The sequence below is a fragment of the Rhipicephalus sanguineus genome, chromosome 1 (genome assembly GCF_013339695.2).
Source record: "Rhipicephalus sanguineus isolate Rsan-2018 chromosome 1, BIME_Rsan_1.4, whole genome shotgun sequence".
Taxonomy (NCBI): Eukaryota; Metazoa; Arthropoda; class Arachnida; order Ixodida; family Ixodidae; genus Rhipicephalus; species Rhipicephalus sanguineus.
The window spans coordinates 76,791,871-76,810,964 of NC_051176.1; the positions used below are offsets into that span (position 1 = coordinate 76,791,871).

Sequence of the window (19,094 nt, forward strand, 5' to 3'; positions counted from 1 at the left end):
GACGTCCTTCACGTAAAATCCTGTTTAATAAAATCCATCGCTCTTGTCTGCAGAAATAGATACCTTCCGATCAGGCCACCCGATCACTTCAGCGCTCTAGTGTGGTGTGTCGATTCACAGCAGAGGCTCACCTTGGGCACCAATGCATGTTACGTGAAAGACACAAATTTCGCGAAAGGCACACATTGCTGTCGAGTTCCGCGATGTCGTTCCCCGGTTACAGAAGTGTCGACGCCTCATTCACGGCTACATCGGCCAGCGAAGATAGACAAACGAGAGTACAGGGTGGCGCTCGTGAAGGCCCACTTGTCTCGGCGCGGCGGCCCCATGTCAGCCGCATAGGGCTCGCGCATGCGCAGATAGCTCACTGCGCATGCGTATCGTGGTTGTACTAGGTTGCACTGGGGACACATTGCGAATGCTGGAACGCTAAGCTGTGGTGTGCGCACAAATACGTCAGCGGGAGATACGCGGCAGCACCATTGCAAAAGCATTCGGGCGGCGTGCGCTCCAGCGATTACAGCAGTGAACGCCTCGCTGTCAGTGCGGTGCCTGGGGCATTTTTTGAGAAGAGCGATTTCTTGCACTGCTACCCCCTTCGAGCGGTGAGTAGGCGTCTAGGCGTTACATCCTTATCCCAGCGCGCATCGCTAGCTGTTATGGAGGCACGACAGTTTTCTTGGAGAGTCATGGACCAACTTCTGCGGGTGTCGTGCTGCTTGGCTTGAGGACGCGGGCTGGATTCCCGGCCAAGGCGGCACATTTCGATGGCTAGAAATGCAGTAACATCCCTGTAATTAGCCTTAGGTGCATGTTTAAGTGCCTTCCGCTACGGCGTGCCTAATAATCACATCGTGGTTGTGCACGTAAGCCCTCGTAATTAAGTATTAGTTTGTGAGAACTTATTGCTGTCGCTGATCATTTTATATTCCACAATATTTCTGGAGTACAGCAAAATTATAATACGCGCATTCGCGGAACAACACATGTTATGCTCAATACGAAAGCCTAGATACATGGAAAAAGTGACGCTTTCCACAAACCTTGGAAAAGTGTCACTGACATGGCGAAGAAATAAACTGTCACGGGATGTCGAGTTGATGTTGGCTGTATTTTCTTCGATTTGGTATCATTCCAAATAATGCGTGCAGCATTTGTGTTCAGCTTTAACTTCAGGTTTTTTGCGCATTGTCGGGTTGATAGATATGTACAGATAAAGTTTGCCGCGTAATATTTGCTCGAGGGTTAAAATAGAATATTCAGTGTCCACCGAAAACTCTTATTGCAAGGACTGAGTTTTCTAAACAGTAAATTTTTGTGCGATGATTGAATGACATCTTCGTTACTGCTGAAAGAGTCGTATCTTCGTTATCTTTATTGGTGATCGCCGCGCAAAAGTGTTAGTTGTACAGTCAAGCTTCGCGAAAACTCTTTTTTTTCCCGGAATCGACAACCACGCTCCACAAATATTTGTCCGATTCAATATTCGAGGACGTTTACGAAAAGAGATTTTGTCGCTTGCGCTGGTATGAAAGTGAACTAAGCTTCGGCGTACAACAGGGCTTGTGCACGTTTTTTATCGCTCATCAGCGAAACATTAGTAAAAGCAGCTTGGCACAATCTTGCTATTCAAAACGATACTTCATAAATACACCTCGTAAAGAAAATAGCAGTCTAACTGCACGAATTTTATTTTTATTGTGGTGTTCTATAATTTTAAGAGTACAATGTTTGCGCGGAAACGCACACAATTCGTGTAGTTGGGAGTGATGTTTTTGGCAACCCGGAAAACACTTGCACGAAAGCGCCATTGCATTTTTTTTTTTTTCGTGTGGGTGCTCTCACGTCGGCGGCAACGCAGGCGTTAGGCGCGCGTCGCTTTTGTGGCTCCCCCAAAACACGCCATGCCTTTCCAGCTTTAGACATTCTACATTGGCGTGTTGATAATCCACACGCAAGCAGAAGACAGCGGAACACGACAGGACAGTCATGTTCACTGCAATGCACGCTGTTTACTTGGATTGCTTCCGAAGCTGCAATATATGCAGTGCGCTCAATCGCGTTTAGAAACAACAGTTGTGATTGCCAGGCGTGGCTCAAAAATGATTAAGAGAAAAGATACGTTTGGAACGTGCGGGGAAGCCAAAGGCAGAACAGGTGCGCTCCTATCTTTCTGCTTTCGCGTCTCGCGGCGCCGTCGCACAGCATATGTGGCCGGCAAGGCTAACTCCCAAACGCTTGAGTGGATATACTACTTCTTACAGTTAACATCGTCATTAGTGAAAATCTTGCGAGTTTTTTTAACGCGAAAGCGCTTCTTGGCTAGCTTGGGGAGGCCACGAACTCAGCTGGCGTCCGAAAAAGCGCGTAACCTCCACCACCGGAACTGACGCCGGCGCCAACAACTGCCACAGCTACCAGCCGCGGCCGCGTTTCGTGGCTAGGTTGGCGAAAGCATAGAGTTTCCTAAAATGACCTAGAGGGAACTCTGGCGCTGCGATCGTTCAGCCACCATGGGAATGATGGGTAGTACACGGATTTGCCTAGTCTTCGTTCTTGTGGGCTTCGAACGCACTTGTGGCTTTGTTTATTGCTATGTTTTGGTTTTCTTTCGGATAAAAGAATGGATCGTTATGAACTTCGTGACCAGATTTGAATCGGTGAGCCTAAAGAAGTTAAAGTGGTGAAGTGAAACTGCTGATTTTTGCTGAACTTCGTTTTTCGACAAAGCGGATGCAGGCGACGCGGAGCCAAACGGAGCCGAAAGAACGAAGTTTAGACAAATCCGTGTACTACCCATGGTTCCCATGCTGGCTGAAGCGCGATGCATTGCAGCTCCCATAGACACTAGCGCCAGAGTTCCCTCTAGTAAGTATTGTAGGAAACTCTATGGGCGAAAGCACGGGCCAGCTGGCGTCGCCGCAGCGACCACCAGCGCACACTCCACATTGACGCAACCACCTGCAGCTAAAAAATTACACCATTTTCCGCTAAAGGGGACCATGAGGCGATGCGAAGCCGGAGCACTTGCACGATCGCGTTCCGTTGGCGTTCGTTGGGCATGCTACCGAGCTTGCGTCGTGGAACACGAAGAGGGACGCTACGCGCGTCTTGTCTTCCCTCTAGCCTGGACGTTAATTCTCACAGGGCGAGCGGGGGGCAGCATAGGAGAGGAGAGAGAGGGGGAGGGGGAGGGGACGCGCACGCGCTGGTGCTCAACGCGGCGTTGCGCAGGAGAGAATTTCGGCATGTCTAGCCCGCGTTTCAGAGGAAGAGCGGAAAGAGGGAGGAGAAGTGGAGAGGGTGTAAGGGGAGGGAAGGTGGAGAGGGTGGGGGAGAGGGGAATTGGAGAGAGGGAGGGAGAAGGGGAGATGGAGAGGGACGTTGGAGAGAGGGAGGGGAGATGATGAGTGGATATGGGAAAGGGGAAGAGGACAGGAGGGATAGTGAGGGGGAGTGGAGAGGAAGTCTGTGGAGAGGGTATGCGCATGCGCAGTAAGGGTGGTCACGCCGCACACCACCACCACCACCACCACCGGATTGAACTCCGCCATAAGATACTTCGCATCTAAAAGGGTGCTGTGGCTGCAGGCGGTTGACGTACGCGTCTTCGTAAGGTTCCGTATTACGACGCATTCACACTGAGACATTCGGCGGCGAGTGCGCACGGAATCCACTTCTGGGGCAGCAAGATCTGCCGCAAATGCCCTACCCGCGCCGATCGGTCCCGGAGCGATTTTCGCGGCAGCTGCCACCGAATTCTCTCACCGCGAACTAAATGGACCGTGAGTCGGAACATTCGAAAAATGGCGGCGCGCTTGTGATATTGCAGAGGTCGAAGCCCGTAGCGACAGAGAAGTCTTTCGCAATCATCCTGTAGTTCTCGCAATAGTAAAGCACAATGACTGTTGTCAGGAGAAGCATTATTACTATTTGCCATACACCATGTCGCGATCTCGCAGAACGGGTAGCATTATCTCGGTGCGACCAAGCTTCTCGGATTTCGCAAATCAGGACGGAACGAACGACCACTGCTTGAGTCGTTTCTTCTTCGGCGAATGCATGTTTCTACTCGCCAGACATCGCAAGAAAGTTGCTTTCCAGCAGGCCCAACAGTTCGACTACTCTGTTCCTGTTTATGCGCTTCGCCATAACGAAACGCGAACGAAACGCAGGGCGCCTCGATATCAGCGTTTCTTCGTGTGAAGGAATGCTGACATGTAGGCACCCTTTTTCGTCGGTGTGGTTGTTAAGTAGTGTGAACAATGCGGAATTTCGGCGGCAGGAGAATTCCGCACGAGTAGATGGCTTGTTCCTCTGTGTGAACGCGCCTTTAGTCCAAATGTAATAACATCACCCCTCGCGTCGCGTGTTCTCCATGCGAGTGAAAGCGCGCGAGGGCAGCTCACGATCGCGGCTGTAGTTTAGAGGAAAGGCGCCGGCCGTCTACTGTCCCGCGAGAGGAACACGAGAGGCCCTGAAGGTGTGACTCCGGCAAGAACTACGTACTTTGAGCTGCCGGGCGCGGTCACGCGCCCTATCTTGGCAGGGATAAGCCGACTGCTCCTACCTTTGTACGTGCTGCGTTGTCGCCGCTCAGTTTGCGTTGAAGCGACAGACAACACTAAGGCCGCTTCGCTTGCTGCAGCGGCCGCGGTTTCCTACGCCAATGTTTTGTTGACTTACGCCAGGTGGCGGGGTAAACTAGTTGGCGGTTAGCCTACTTCGTAGGACATCACAGTTCGTTGCTATCGCTTTCATTACTTTGCTCTTGCGGCGAAACTGACTTCTTGGCCTCTCCTTGTTCCGCGACACCGGTCTTGATACTGTCCCTCACGTTGCCCTTTATTACGTTCGGTTTTAAGCAAAAGCAATTCACCCCTGGGGGCGACCGCTGCTGCTGCTGATTTTAATTCGCTTCCTCGTTACAACGGGGTGACAAGTATGTAGCTACCTCGCCTGCTAATGCGCCGCATTTTTTCGTGAGTCAGGCCGAACATTTCCGCCGACCGTCCGCGACTAAAGCCTGTCGGCCGATCCCGAAGATAGTACTGTGAAATGCCGATCAGAGATCGAGGTAAAGCAAGCCTCCCAGCTAAGGTGGAATTGGGTCAACCTATTCAGCGATAGCTCAGTACACGCGTTGAAAGCAAGGCAGGATTCCCCCAGATAAATAACCTGCCTACCAAGTACAGACCCCGTTCCTCATAGAGCGATAGAATGTGCAGTCTATTATCATTGCTTGCGTCCTTGGCAGCAGGTGGCACAAGTGATGTGATAACGACGCATAATTAGATTCCATAAACTCTAGCACCCATACGCAGCACACTGGGACCATACACGTACAGTATGAAACACGGCGAAGTACAAGACGTGCACAAGGTGGAAAGAGAAGACTACGTGTATCGAAGGGAATGTGCAATGTGAAACACATGACTACATGAGATGGACTAAACTAAGGGAATGGATCAAGGGATCCGGTTCTTGTTAGACACGACCATAGCAGGCGAAATGATTACGACGACAAGGAAAGCACATGGGAGTGTTGTTTGCAGTTTTAATTGGAAGTGCAATTATCAGTTATTGGGAGAATGAATTATTGTAAACAAAAACAGCGTTTCGCTGCTGGTACGAAGCGAGCCCACAAGAGGAGGAGGAGGAAAAGAAAAAAAACGTAAGGACAGGGAGGATAGTCAGTACTCAGGCCGGCTGGCTACCCTGTGCTGGGGAAAAGGGAAAGCCTTCGCATTACGCGCGCGATGCTCAGAACCACGCCAACTCTGTGAGACAAACTACTGTCCACAGTTGTTGTCACGTCCCCTTTTCCCTATTATGTTCCTTCTTCACTTTACAATTCCAATCCTGCTTTTATCATGCCCGCTTTTCTATCTCTAATACCTCTTGCCCCACAACCTTCTTTTCCCTTTCTTGCACGCAAGCTTAATCTTTTCCTTCTCCACCTCTGAGATAGAGGGAGAGCGCGCATGGCATACGTAGAAACGCTGCTAAAGAAGGCACTCGCTGCCTTGACAAAGACAAGTCCTCATGTCGAAACGTTGGCTCCAGTGACATTCCGTGGTCATCGATGCCTTCTTATTTCAAAACTTAAGTTTGCCCGAAGCATAATTCTCCTGTGCACATTCACGTGCATGTAGGATACCTGCCGTTCGTTGTACTCGCTGGTCGCACAAAGGCAGACGCAATTTCCTATGTCCCTATTGACCACAGCGAAGCAGCATGTCAAGTACTTTTGTCATCTACAGTGAACGTCCCCTTCTTTCGTTGCTTCGCTCGTTCGACGAGCGCCAAGCTTCTCTTCGAGCAGGATGCTCCACCTGGTCACATTAAGACGGGCTACGGGTGATACCCGGTGCGTCCTGTCTGTTCTGCTAGGTCAGCGCTGTGTTTTTTTTTTTTTTTGCGACATAGACTTGCCCTTAAGGCATATTTGTTATGTATATTTGTGTTAAATGTGCGCCGTTAGGCCGGTGTTGTGTATGAAGTGAAGAAGTGTCTTGTGGAATGTGTAGTCATGTATCCATCGGTCATACCTGTTTGTGTCACTGTAGCAAAGACCAGCTTGCAGGAGATGACGGGAGCGTTCCGACTGTAATCCTTGGCATGTCCATATAAGGTGGTATGCATCTGCTTGCATCACTGGAACAAAACAGTACGGGCACGTAGCACCAACTGTTAAATGCGACCAGTTCCATGTTGAGAGAACAGCTGGTGTAAGGGCCACCCCTGCCCGAAGCCTCCTAAGCACGACTTCCTCCGCCCTAGTAAGGTGAAGGGGGAGAGAGCAGACACACGGTGGGATAAGAGCGCGTGTATCCTGCCGGAGAACATTTTTACGGGCACGGAGTGTATTTTGGGGTTGAGGTGGAAGGGGAATAGATGGGAGGTCTGTATTAGGAGGGCAGTGTGCCTGTTGGTCAGCAGCAATATTGTGAGGGTTCGCAGCATGGCCTTGAATCCAGTATACCCTGATGCAAGTGGCTGTATTACGGTTCATCTGATGTATCGCCTCGCAAATTTCCATCACCTTGTGAACTTTCTCGAGTTCCTGGACAGCCGCTAAAGAATCGGTGAATACGTCAAGTTGCTTAATTGTAGACAGCTGAGAGTTGACATCCCGCACTGCGTCATGGATGGCTTGAAGTTCCATTGCACGCGTCAGACGGCATGCCTGAGCTGTGCAGGCAGTCATGACACATCTACGTTCAAAGTAATTAAGCGTCAAAATTGCGATCTACCGTACGAGGCAAATTCGGAGGTTTGTCCTAAACGGAAAAAGGGGCATGAATATTCAGAAGCCCTTCCCCAATCGGGGAAAGGGCGGCAAGCGAAACTGCGTGGGCGCGCCTGACGTACTGCTTTTCTTTCTTTCTTTCTTTCTTTCTTTCTTCTTTCTTTCTTTCTTTCTTTCTTTCTTTCTTTCTTTCTTTCTTTCTTTCTTTCTTTCTTTCTTTCTTTCTTTCTTTCTTGATAGTAATGGCCGTCCCGGAACCCTGTTTTCGGGCGGAATCGGCGTAGCGTCTTTCATGTTATTTCCAGCGTTCGTCAGCCTGTAGAACGGCCCAACGAAAGGACGATCACGCGATCATGGAAACGCAGTTTAGGAATTCCACTTTCTCGAAGTCTGAATTTTTCTGAATTGTACAATTCCTGATATCGACCTTACGCGGTGTCCAGCTCATCGCTTTTAGTCCGGCAACATGAAATATTGCAATGAAGCACCACAGCAAGTGTACTGCTTCCCGTTTGTTTTTTGCATCTTCGGTAGAACGCATTCACATGCTTCAGTTCAGTTCCCATTGGGCAAGCATGGGCGCGGGGCCTAGTGTTCTAGGCACTCGCTTCGAGGCCGCGGAGACCCGGGTGCAAACGCCAGACCCGGAAAGAATTTTGTTTTATTTATCATTTATTTGGCGCGCGTGCGCCAGCTGTTGTGAGGAGGGTTTTTTGGAACACCACCAGCTACACAGGTGAGGCACAATACAAGCTTCACTTGAAAACTATATAAATAATAAGCAAAGCCAGTATGTCGCACAATGGCAGCAATGTCGGCGCACCACCGGAGAAGGCAATCACGCCGTCGACGAAGACACGCTGTAGGAGAACACGAAGGCAACCCAATGGCTTTTATAACGAGGGTTCTGCAGGAACTGCTTGCATCGGCTTTGGTTTATCTTCCAGAAGCATTGCATAAAGTGAACGATGGAAACTGGACTAAAATGTGCAGCGACGCTTGTCGCTTTGCACATTGGTCTCAGAATGCCAGAACCAAGATCAACTGTGCTCAAAGACATCCTTAGAGGACTCTGCCAATAAGGAATCACCGACGCCCTTCACTCGTTACCTGCTGGTTTAAACACACGATAAGCGTGGACTACTGCGATTAATTGTGGACTCTGTATTATGGACTGTCTCCTGAAAACACTACAATAGCCTGCAGAGATGCATATATTCTGTACGTGGGTGTCATACACAAGCAGTACAACTCTCACCTACTTCACCACGCTATCACCCTCTTTCCAATTCACTTTTCCATATGTGTTGCTCCACCAAATCTCTTCATCAGCGTGGAGTAACAGGTCATACACACTACACTCAGGCTGAATCATTCCCCTTAGTGTAAACATACTGTTTCTTCTGTCATTATTAACCTCATCTACAAAAACGGCCATCCTCCGAAAAAGTGTTCAATGGGCTAAAACTAATGCCGATTTTTAAGAAAGATGAAAGGCACAATCTCAAACTACCATAGTATTTTTCTATTGTTTCTAGGTCAAGTTATCAAGGCAGTAGTCGCAATCTTGTACAATTTTTCTATTTGTGGTTTTTCTCTTCGTATTTAGGGAGGGAGATTTAACTTGGCTATCACTGATATTTCTTGTAAATAAAATTTGGTAAGCACTTGACACTACAACATTATGCGGCGCAATATTTATAGATCTTTCGGGGCCATTTAAATCACTTGTACATAACCTACTTTTTGCTGAGCTGAGCTTTACAGTGGCATAACTGGCTCAGCACTGGCGTTAGTTGGTAACTTCTTATGAAAATAATATCGCATAGTATCGACTTGGCAAATCCTATGTGCGGAATTCCGCGAGCTTGAGGTACGGTCATAAAAGTGAAAATTCCTATCTCACATTTTTTCAGGACAGAGCCACAAGAAAATTCATATAGATTTCGTACCCGTCGCGGTAGTCTAGTGGTTATGGTGTTCCACTGCTGCCCCGCAGGTAGCGGGACTAAATCCCGGCCTCGGCGGCCGCATTTCCCTTGAGGTGAATTTCTGCTCTGTTATGCGAATTTCTAATTCGCATAAGAGAAAGAAAAAAATTTGGCCGATCCCACGTACCGTGGGAGTCGATCTTACGCGAAGCATGTGGCGGGTAGGTGACTGTGGCGTAACTTGTTTTACTGAGCGACACGTTACAAAATGACGCTAAAGATTTGTATATATTTTACACGCACACATATATATGTTGAAGAGCCGCATATGTGTTATATAACCAGTTGTTTACGGTTGGGTAACGCTGCCAATGGCAACTTGGGTATTACCAAAACCAGAAGCGGTAAGCTGATATATAGTGCTTATACGTGTCCCGAAAACGCACGCACGTTTCACGAACCCGTGTGCATGTGTGCAAGAAGTTCTTGACAGTTCTTGAACAAGGGCATCATCACCATGATCAGTGAGCACCAGCAGCTGGTGATGACTTGTTATAGGATGCGGTCGTTAATCGTGGTGACGAGGGGTCCATGTGTAGTGAAGTATGTGGTATAGTAGAGCTGTTGGAATTCGTGGATGCCTCGGTGATTTCGTCCACAAATTATCTGTCGACAGAGCCGGCGAAATGTCCGAACCTGAAGCCACCCTTCGTGTTGGTGAGGTATAGGCCGTCGAGGCTGGTAGGCCTGAATAGTGCTACGTAGACCAACTTCAGTGGATGGTGTTGGTCGTATTCGTAGACTACCAGGGCGTATGTGGCCTACGTAGCCTAGTCTACAAAGCGGCTGTCAATCTGGCATCATCCTCGGTCAGCATGAGGCCATCGCCCAGCCTCGTAAGAAATGGAGAGGACACTGCGTCGTTCTGGTGGACGAACTGCACTTTACGGTGCTGTGATGTGGATATCATATATAACATTCGTTAATGTATTCCTCCGGGGTCGAGCAATGCTTCAATATAGCTTCTTGAATCATAGGAATACAAATATAATGTTTATTAGACTGCTATAAAAGAGGAGCCAACACTGGAACTAAAGACGTTCATCTGATATGACGCCTGTATCGTAGGAGTACATAATCGTAGGAGTATCATGTAGTGTTTATTGCTGTCTTGTAAAATGAGATAGCCAGCACCACAACCACAATTGACGTTGCACCGAGAGTACGGCTGCGTAGGCTGTTTTTCCAAGCCAGTTTATAGACCTGACGTGGCTCAGTGGTAGAAAACCTGATTGCCACGCAGAATGCTTGGGTTTGATTCCTGCTTGGAAACTAATTTTTAATATTTCCATTCGTTGAGTCAACGCTGCCGATGTTGCTTTTCCTTAACGCTCTAGCATTTAAGTTACCAACGTTTGTTCTCGCCGTTCCTGGGTAGATATAAACTGTCAATCACCTGTGGCGCATACCCGTACACCGCGGCCCGTGGTAAACGGGTATGTGCCACACGTGTCTAGTGGAAAGGGTTTGACGACGTACGCGACAGGATTTTAACGCTATTCATATCATGACCCGGCAATCATATTCGTCAAAGCCTCTTACCCTCCCGTGCAAATTTTGGTCTACACCAAGTTAAGGAGGCGATCATGAGAGCACCCAGACGTAGACGGCTAGATAGATAGATAGATAGATAGATAGATAGATAGATAGATAGATAGATAGATAGATAGATAGATAGATAGATAGATAGATAGATAGATAGATAGATAGATAGATAGATAGATAGATAGATAGATAGATAGATAGATAGATAGATAGATAGATAGATAGATAGATAGATAGATAGATAGATAGATAGATAGATAGATAGATAGATAGATAGATAGATAGATAGATAGATAGATAGATAGATAGATAGATAGATAGATAGATAGATAGATAGATAGATAGATAGATAGATAGAAACGCTCAAAGTGCCAGAGGTTCGCTAAGAAATGCTTCGCATTTAAAAAAATTCGCTGTTATGCGAATTTCTTTCTGCTCTGTTATGCGAAAACTTCGTGCCTCTTTAAATATTTTGAATAATAGATAACTTACCTTGCATTTTCCACATAAAAAAATTAAAGGTTGGAGGATATCAAAATTTCAGCTTCGACCCGAATTCGAATAAAGAAAATTAAGTCAGTTCGAAAACCAAGACTATGGAAAGAACTACTACTGGATTTTCCAAAACAATATTTATTTCCCCAACCAGAGATGAAAGTGAGTTTGTTGTAAAGCAAGGATTGCACAGGAAAGTTACAAATTGCACACCACTTGCTTGACTGTCCCACATCTGCAGTTACCTAATGTTGTCACGAAGAGCGAATCCCTTCTCGGCATGTTTGGTGTGCAGCGGCACCGTTGTGCATGTCACAATTCCTCGAGGCAACGTGACAAATGGAGCCAGTTTGTCTTTATGCATAGAGTTTCCTACATTTACCTCCAGGGAACTCTGGCTCTGCGATCGTTCAGCCACCATGGTAATGATGGGTAGTACACGGATTTGACTAGTCTTCGTGCTTGCGGGCTTCGAACGCACTTGTGGCTTTGTTTATGGGCGTGTTTTGGTTTTATTTCTGATAAAAGCATGAATCGTGTGAACTTCGTGACCCGATTTGAATTGGTGAGCCTCAAAGGTCAACGCGGTGAAGTGGAACTGCTAAAGGTTTGCTGATCTTCGTCTTGCGACAAAGCGGCTGCAGGCGACACGGAGCCAAACGGAGCCGAAATGACGAAGCTTAGACAAATCCGCGTACTACCCATCATTCCCATGCTGGCTGAAGCGCCATGCGTTGCAGCTCCCATAGACACTAGCGCCAGAGTTCTCTCTAGTAAATATTGTACGAAACTCTGTCTTTATGCATAAAATATTTATAATTTAGTACAGGAATGCACTTCTTCGGTCCAATTTCAAATGTCTTGCTACCGTTTCCGAGCGACACCATTTATAACCACCAGTCATTCATACAAAATTAATTTGTTATGCAGATATCTCTGCATTTTGATGCCACTATATTTAAAAGGCCTCTCTTGTGCCTTTCAGCACCGGAGAGGCCTTTGGGGAAGCGTGTGATGACTCCTTATTTTTTTCGCCCCCACTGTGCACATGAAAAAAACTGTGGAAAGCTTCGCATGCACTGCATCATCATGCTAGCCACTTTCAAACATCACTGATTACAAAAGTATTTATAGCAAGAAGACAAATTTTAATAAATAGCTTTATTGCACTTCTGATTAACCCACAGCTGACGTGCTGGAAACAGAATATTTCCATAATTTTTTCTGGATGTATATGAGGTAAGAATGAAGGCAGCCACTCAAAAATAAAAGCTGAGAAAAATGGCTGTTCATTCCATCAAATTTGCTTGAAAAATTGCTGGTAATGCTTAAAGGGGCCTTGCAACACCTTTCTTAGTTATATTGGAATAGTCTCATTATTGACGTATGACTCTGCACGAGTCATATGCCGCAAAAATTTTTCGAATCCGTCAAATCTAAGTGGTGTTACCAAATTATAGAGATCACGTTCCGCAGCTTTCTCCCTCAACTCAACGCCACGAGCGCGCGGAGAGCTAGGCAGCGAGTCGAGGGAGGGAGCGCAGACGAGCGAGGCTCCGCCCAAGAGCGCCGGCGGAAATTTTTTCTTCATTTTTTCCTCTGACGTCTGGGCGCAACCACGTGGTCTGTGCCGCCACTTGCGGTCGGCTTGCGTCGTTCTCGTCGAGCGGAGTCGATCGCACTGTGTATCGCGCGTGCTTGAAAACTGCGCGTCGGTTTGGTAATGTTGGGTGTGCACCTCGAACGCCGTAGTGTTTTCATCGCTTTGCCAACCATGGAAGCAAACCTGCGCGCTCGTTTGGAACGAATGACAGCTGAGATCGGTTTCGGCCCATACTCCGATACACCGCCTCGTAAGACGGCACTGGCAGACGACCCCGAAGCGCCGCCATTACCGGACGCCAGCATTGTTATCGGAGACATGCTGCACGGCTGCCTCGGTCGGTCGTGAGAACGTGCCGACGATGCAGTTCCCAGCAAACGAGGCAACACTCGAACGGCTGCCACTCTCAACGGCAACCGGCGATGGTCAAAAGCACAGAAATATTCACGTTTTCGGCACTGCGCATGGCGAAGAAAACGGAACCACGCAACTACGAGCAGACGAGCTGTCGGTGAGACCGGAAGTGCTAATATTAATGTTTGTTCGGTGTTTTTAGCGCGATAACAGAATATAAACATACATATTATCTACTTATTGAACTCAAAATTAACAACGAAAGTAATAATGAGGGTGTTATCGTGATTATAACATCAGCCAATGGTGGAACTGCCGACAATCGCGTCATATTTTGCGGACTAATACATCATTTGTCGAGAGAAGAGGGAGCGATTTTCAGCTGACTTTGAGAATTTATTCTAAATTCCGGGCCGTGCGCATCGCTATAATATTTGGCTCGCGTGTTCTCGGGAGCCTCGACTACCGATCGGCAGAGCTTTTTGAGCATGCTCGAAAAGTGTTGCAGGGCCCCTTTAAAATCCACATGGCCAGTCATCATTAACGGGACTCTTTTATTTTGATGTTGTTGTCATTTTAACCGCCTTGGTTGCACAGTCAACACTCAGCGTTACCAAGCACGACTCCATGTGCGCCTATATTGTACCACCATTGCTTGTTCACGGCACTTCATGTGTCCGCGAATAGCGAAGGTCTAGCCGCAGTATTAGGAAGTAGGAGCGGTGTTACTGTTCGTACAGTTCAAGGCGCCGACAATGCGCGAAGTTCGTAGCTTGAAGTTCCGAACAGTCGGTCCACGATGTGCTCGTCGTATAGTACGAGGTGCCGATCTTCAAGTAGCTTAGCCGCAGTTTCGAGCAGTCCGCGTGCGATGTTCTTGATCGCGCAGGTCGAAGCGCCGATGAGCGTCATTTCTGGACTCAATTCCAAGCAGTGCCCACGTGATGTGCTTCGCTGTGATATCTGAGAAGTCGGCGTTCATTGTACCCCCTTGTGCAGACCAAAGTGCCCATACGTTAAATGTAGAACTGCTGGTCCGAGGAGCCAGTGCGAGGTGTGAAACTCGTGAGACCATGAGTAATGGAGAGATCGGCCGCGCTTCTGCGATGTTCGCAAAGAGAGCGTCGCAACTGCGTGTTCTTTCTTACCATAGAAGACTTACGTTTAATGCTGCCAAAGTTATGCGCGGTTAATGTTGTCAATCTGCGATGACGGAATGAGTGCAAACACGGACCTCTGCAGCGCCCACTTCGACAGCCGCAAACCAGCGTCCGCGTTAACACGCGATGAACAAGGAGTGCACGTAGAAGTCGCTTTTGCAGAAAAAAAAATTGGGAAGCGGGCTAGGGCCGTGGCGGACGCGGCCAATCGGAGAGCTTCGAAGGACTTCGAAGTTTAGGCCTTTTGTGAGCTTGTTTCGGTGGGGCGGGAGTAGCCGAAGTTGCACATTTGAAGACGCAGAAATGCGCGTTCCGACCCGAGCAAGATGGCGGTGGCGGTGCTCTGCTGGGCCGTCCGTTTGAAAACGGTTTTATTTCGTGATTTCCGCTAAATTATTAGTCACTTTGGCTGTTAAAACATTTTCCATTGTGCCACCTTGGGTGCAAAAAATTGGCGGAGCTTGCACTAAGCACTAGACCGCGCAAGGCTTGAGACAGCGAAACTGGGCGATTCTGAAGATTAATCTGGTTGCTTCAAGGTTGTTTCTAGGCCTTAGCAAGGTGACGAGGGTTGTTTCTAGATTGCTTCTAGGTCGTTGCTAGGCTTTAGCTAGGTGATGCTAGGTTGTTCCTACGTTGATCCTCAGCACAGAGAGGTTCGAATTAAAGCACACACAGTCACAGACGCGACACGAATGTCAAAACTCCAAAGACAGAAACTCGCGCTGAAACTAAGCGTTCGCACCTGTCATACAGTCACAGACACGACATGGATGTCCAACCAGAGCCAAACTCGCGCTGAAACCAAGCGTTCGCACCTCTCGTAGATCTACGGGCACCTCGTCGTTGTCGTAGGCCTTCTATCGTTTCGGGGTCTTCTCGCAGCCGCCGTTGCCTTTCCCGTTCCCTAGTCTTGGGCTAACTATCGCCTTCTTCTTTCTTAGTAGACCAGTGGTGAGTAGTGGGATTTACCCGCTTTCCGTGGCACATACCCGTTTATTTATTTATTTATTTATTTATTTATTTATTTATTTATTTATTTATTTATTTACTTATTTATTTAAAATGCCTCACAGGCCCATTGAAGAGCATTGAGTAAAGGGGGTACCAGTATTTACAAAACAACAATAAAGAGAAATACAGACAAAATTCATAATGATGAGTTTTCTGGTAGGCTGCCCAAATTTCTGTGGGACCTACCCGTTTGTTCGGCTGTGTTGTCTTCTTCATCTTTAGTGAACCGGTGGTGTGTAGTAAGATTTTCCCAATTTCTGTGGCACATACCCGTTTATTTTTCGAGATAGGGTCGGACACATTACGGCTAGCTTAAACAGCTTCGCTCTTTAAAATTCTGTCGCTTCTACGTTCTAGCATGTTCTGAATAGGAACCCGTACGCGGTTCCGAAGCGTCGGATTATTTCCTCAGACTTGGTCAGTCATCGTATTTCGTCTCATCTAATGCCTGACCAGACGAACTTTCGTCTAACTCTTTACTGCGTTCTGAATACGTTTTGAAATTGTGGGGTATTCGTATATTTTGAAGAGTGTCTTTCGAAGCGAGTCTTCTTAATTTCGAATATTCACCCACCAATACATTTATTGAACTTTATCATTTGTAGTGAATTGTAGGTGGCAATGTGTGACATCAGTTGGCAGTCTGGCTGCTGACGTGAGATCAACCACGACCCTGATATGCCAACGCTACTTCCCTAAGAAACGTTTTTATAAGCCGGTGTAATCTGCTACTTGCACCAAACCGCACACGCCTGTAGAACACCGTGTTTCGAGGTTCATGTTTGCTAGATATTCCTGAGCTAGCTTGCAGTAAACACTGTTTAAGGGGCTATTTTTATACCCTGTGCGTCAGAAATAATGACGGGTCATGATACCAAAACGCTCGTTTTTAAATATAAAAATAAGCTTTTAGCGGCAAACCTAATCTATAGGAATGTTCATATTGCTACTTTAGCCGATAACCTTCATCGCCATTTTGTTTTCACTTTTCTTGTGCAGCTGTGAGCTGGCCGTTTCTACGGGCTCACTTCTCTTGCATTGTCTCCATGGATCTAGCTGAGAACCTCGCACCTTGCACGTACAACCAAGGCGGAACGTGCTTCATCTTTGACCAACTGAACGACATCAATGGCCTACTGCGACAGGTCAAGCTAGAGCTTCGTGAGACATCCCCAGGAACTCTGTCACTGACTCAGGCACCCCATCTGCGCCTGGGCCACGGCATGATGAGCGGTCAGAATGCCGGGGCATGGCACCTGCTCGATGCGGTTTTGCAGCAGCACCTCTGCGTCATCTCTATCTGCATTGACGAACGCAAGGAACCCACCGGTATCCCCATCGACATAATTATCCGAAAGGTACCTTCACTCGTCATGCTCCGTTTACGTGCTATGGTTGCGGGCTACCAAGGGCTCATTAGTCTAGCGGGGGCTTTGACTTCGGGTCACCGCCTTCAGAATTTGCGGTTGGAGGCTATGTTCTTGAACGCTGACTGTGTGTCACTTCTGTGCAGCTATTTCTCTACAACAGCGATGTTAGAAACTCTCTCGCTAGCTCATACCCACATAGATCCCAGTGTCGCAGACAATCTGTTCAATGCACTGGAGAAGAATTCGACAATCCGCACGCTGCTGCTGAGCACATGCCTCTGCTACCTGGGTGATTACATGGGCCACGGTACTCAGTTGGCTGCCTGCCTGGTCGGTAATAAGAGCTTACGGACGCTGATCCTAGACCGCTGCTGCTTCGACTGCGTGCCGGGATTGCAGGTCATTATGGACACGCTCAGGTGTGCCCGGCAGCTTGTGACTCTTTACCTAATCGGATTCAACACCACCAAGGTTTTCGCCGAGGTAATGCCACTAATCATAATTAATAATCAAGCTCTGCGCAATTTGAAGGTCGTGCACTCCGATGCTGGGGGGGAATTGTGTCAATGTTACCTGAACTACAAATGTGTTTCCTGTGAGGTGGACTACATAGAAAACGATGCTGGAAACGTCAATGCCCTTACACGTGCGATTCCTCACAATCAACAGCTCCAGCTACTGACCGTCGACCTTTCCAAATCATCCACAGTGGAGTGCCGGAACTTCTTCGAGGCAGTTCGTCGAAACAACACCCTGCGCAAGGTAACCGTCGTTGGCCTGCGTAATGAAGATGCACCGGGTATATGCCAAATGATACGAGAATGCGGCATAGCGGACAGAGTACTTTTCCAATGCCAGCTGAACGTCCAGGAGCCTGTCGAGGCGGTGATAAAATGTCGAAAACTGTCATCCATCAGCATAAACGCCGTTCTTCCGGAATACTCGGAGCTCCTCAGCAAGTCACTGACGCTGTTGCCATTTTGGAGCCACACGACGGAGCTTTCTCTGAGTCTCTCATCTGATGGCTTAGTCAAAGGACACAGGCTCTTCCTGCGTTACTTAGAGCAAGCGACGAAGCTCAGGAGTCTAAAACTACGGATCAATGAACCAGTCACAATTGTGAGCGTTCGGCAACACGTGCGAACAGCATTACTTGGCAGCTTAAGTATCCGTAAACTGCACATAGACAGGGGACTCGTCGCCAACCTGCAAGACGCACGGCTATTGGCTGGCGAACTCTCTGCTAATAAGAGACTGCATGAATTCGCACTATTTTGTGACAGCGAGTTGTCACTCATCGATGAGTTTTTGCGCATCCTGGCTTACTCTCTGGAAGCGAACAACACTCTCTGTTGGATACACCACACGGAAGTATTCTATACGCCACACTATAACGCCGTGCAGAACCTGCTACGTCGGAACCGTGCCATGTCAATGTGTGCTGCGCATTTTGTAGTAGGGACCAAACAGAACCAGCGCTGCGCCGAAGCCTTCCAGCGTGTCTGCAATACACCAGGCCTCCTTGCTTATGTAATGGAGACTGCGTCGATAGGAGAGTTTCAGGCAGCCTTCGCCATACGGGCAGCGCTGTCCAAGAACGGCGAAGAAGACAAATCTTTTTAACTGAACGTTGTATAGAACTAGCAAATAGCTGAAATATGTTAGGCGTTGTTCAAGCTGTGACAGATATTTTTCTTATTATTCTTACACTGTTTGATGATGACGATGACATATGGGTTTTGATGGCTAAAGGGCCAGGCTTGGCCAAATAGCGCCAAGAAGTCTTCTTTATTTTAATGGAACATTAAAATATTTGGGGTAGATGAAATATGACTGTATAGTTGCCTAAAACCAATCGCAAAGCAGTGCGTAAAAATACTTATATCTAATAAAATTATGGCAACGATTGATGGAGTATGCTATGATGAGAAGTATTGTTTCTGAAGGAGTGATGGACTAAAAACAGGTATGTAAGAGTGGAACTCGGAACATATTAGCCTCAAGAACGAGACATTACTACGAGGTTCTGGGACCGATAAATCGCAAGGAACAGGTATCATTGAGAAAACTTAGCAGAGACTGTTTAAAAGAGGTTCGATGCCAAGAAACATTGCAGGGTGTAGTGGTATGTGCTGTTGATATGCCATAGGAATAGACATGTGCGCCGGACCCAAAATCACCGGCGGCGGCGCGCCGGTGTTTTCACCTCCGGCGGCGGCGCGTGAACGGCGCGGGGATCATCGGACCAGCGGCGGCGCGGCGAGAGAGGCGGGGGGGGGGGGGGGCGAAGCAGTGAATGCGATAAGTACA

At 47.8% G+C, this 19,094-nt stretch overlaps 1 protein-coding gene across 2 annotated transcripts; it reads left to right on the forward strand.

The window, feature by feature from the left end:
• Nucleotides 1-513: 513 nt before the first annotated feature.
• On the forward strand, nt 514-18,877 carry LOC119393162 (uncharacterized). 2 transcript variants are annotated; one of them, XM_037660001.2, is made up of 3 exons: nt 514-605; nt 16,414-16,772; nt 17,022-18,876. In XM_037660001.2, exons 2-3 carry the CDS (start codon nt 16,461-16,463, stop codon nt 18,405-18,407), a joined length of 1,698 nt encoding a protein of 565 aa, XP_037515929.1. In that variant the 5' UTR covers nt 514-605; nt 16,414-16,460; the 3' UTR covers nt 18,408-18,876. The 2 variants fall into 2 exon arrangements, with proteins under 2 accessions (XP_037515929.1, XP_037515918.1); XM_037659990.2 differs by having other exon boundaries at nt 16,414-18,877.
• The last annotated feature ends 217 nt before the right edge of the window (nt 18,878-19,094 follow it).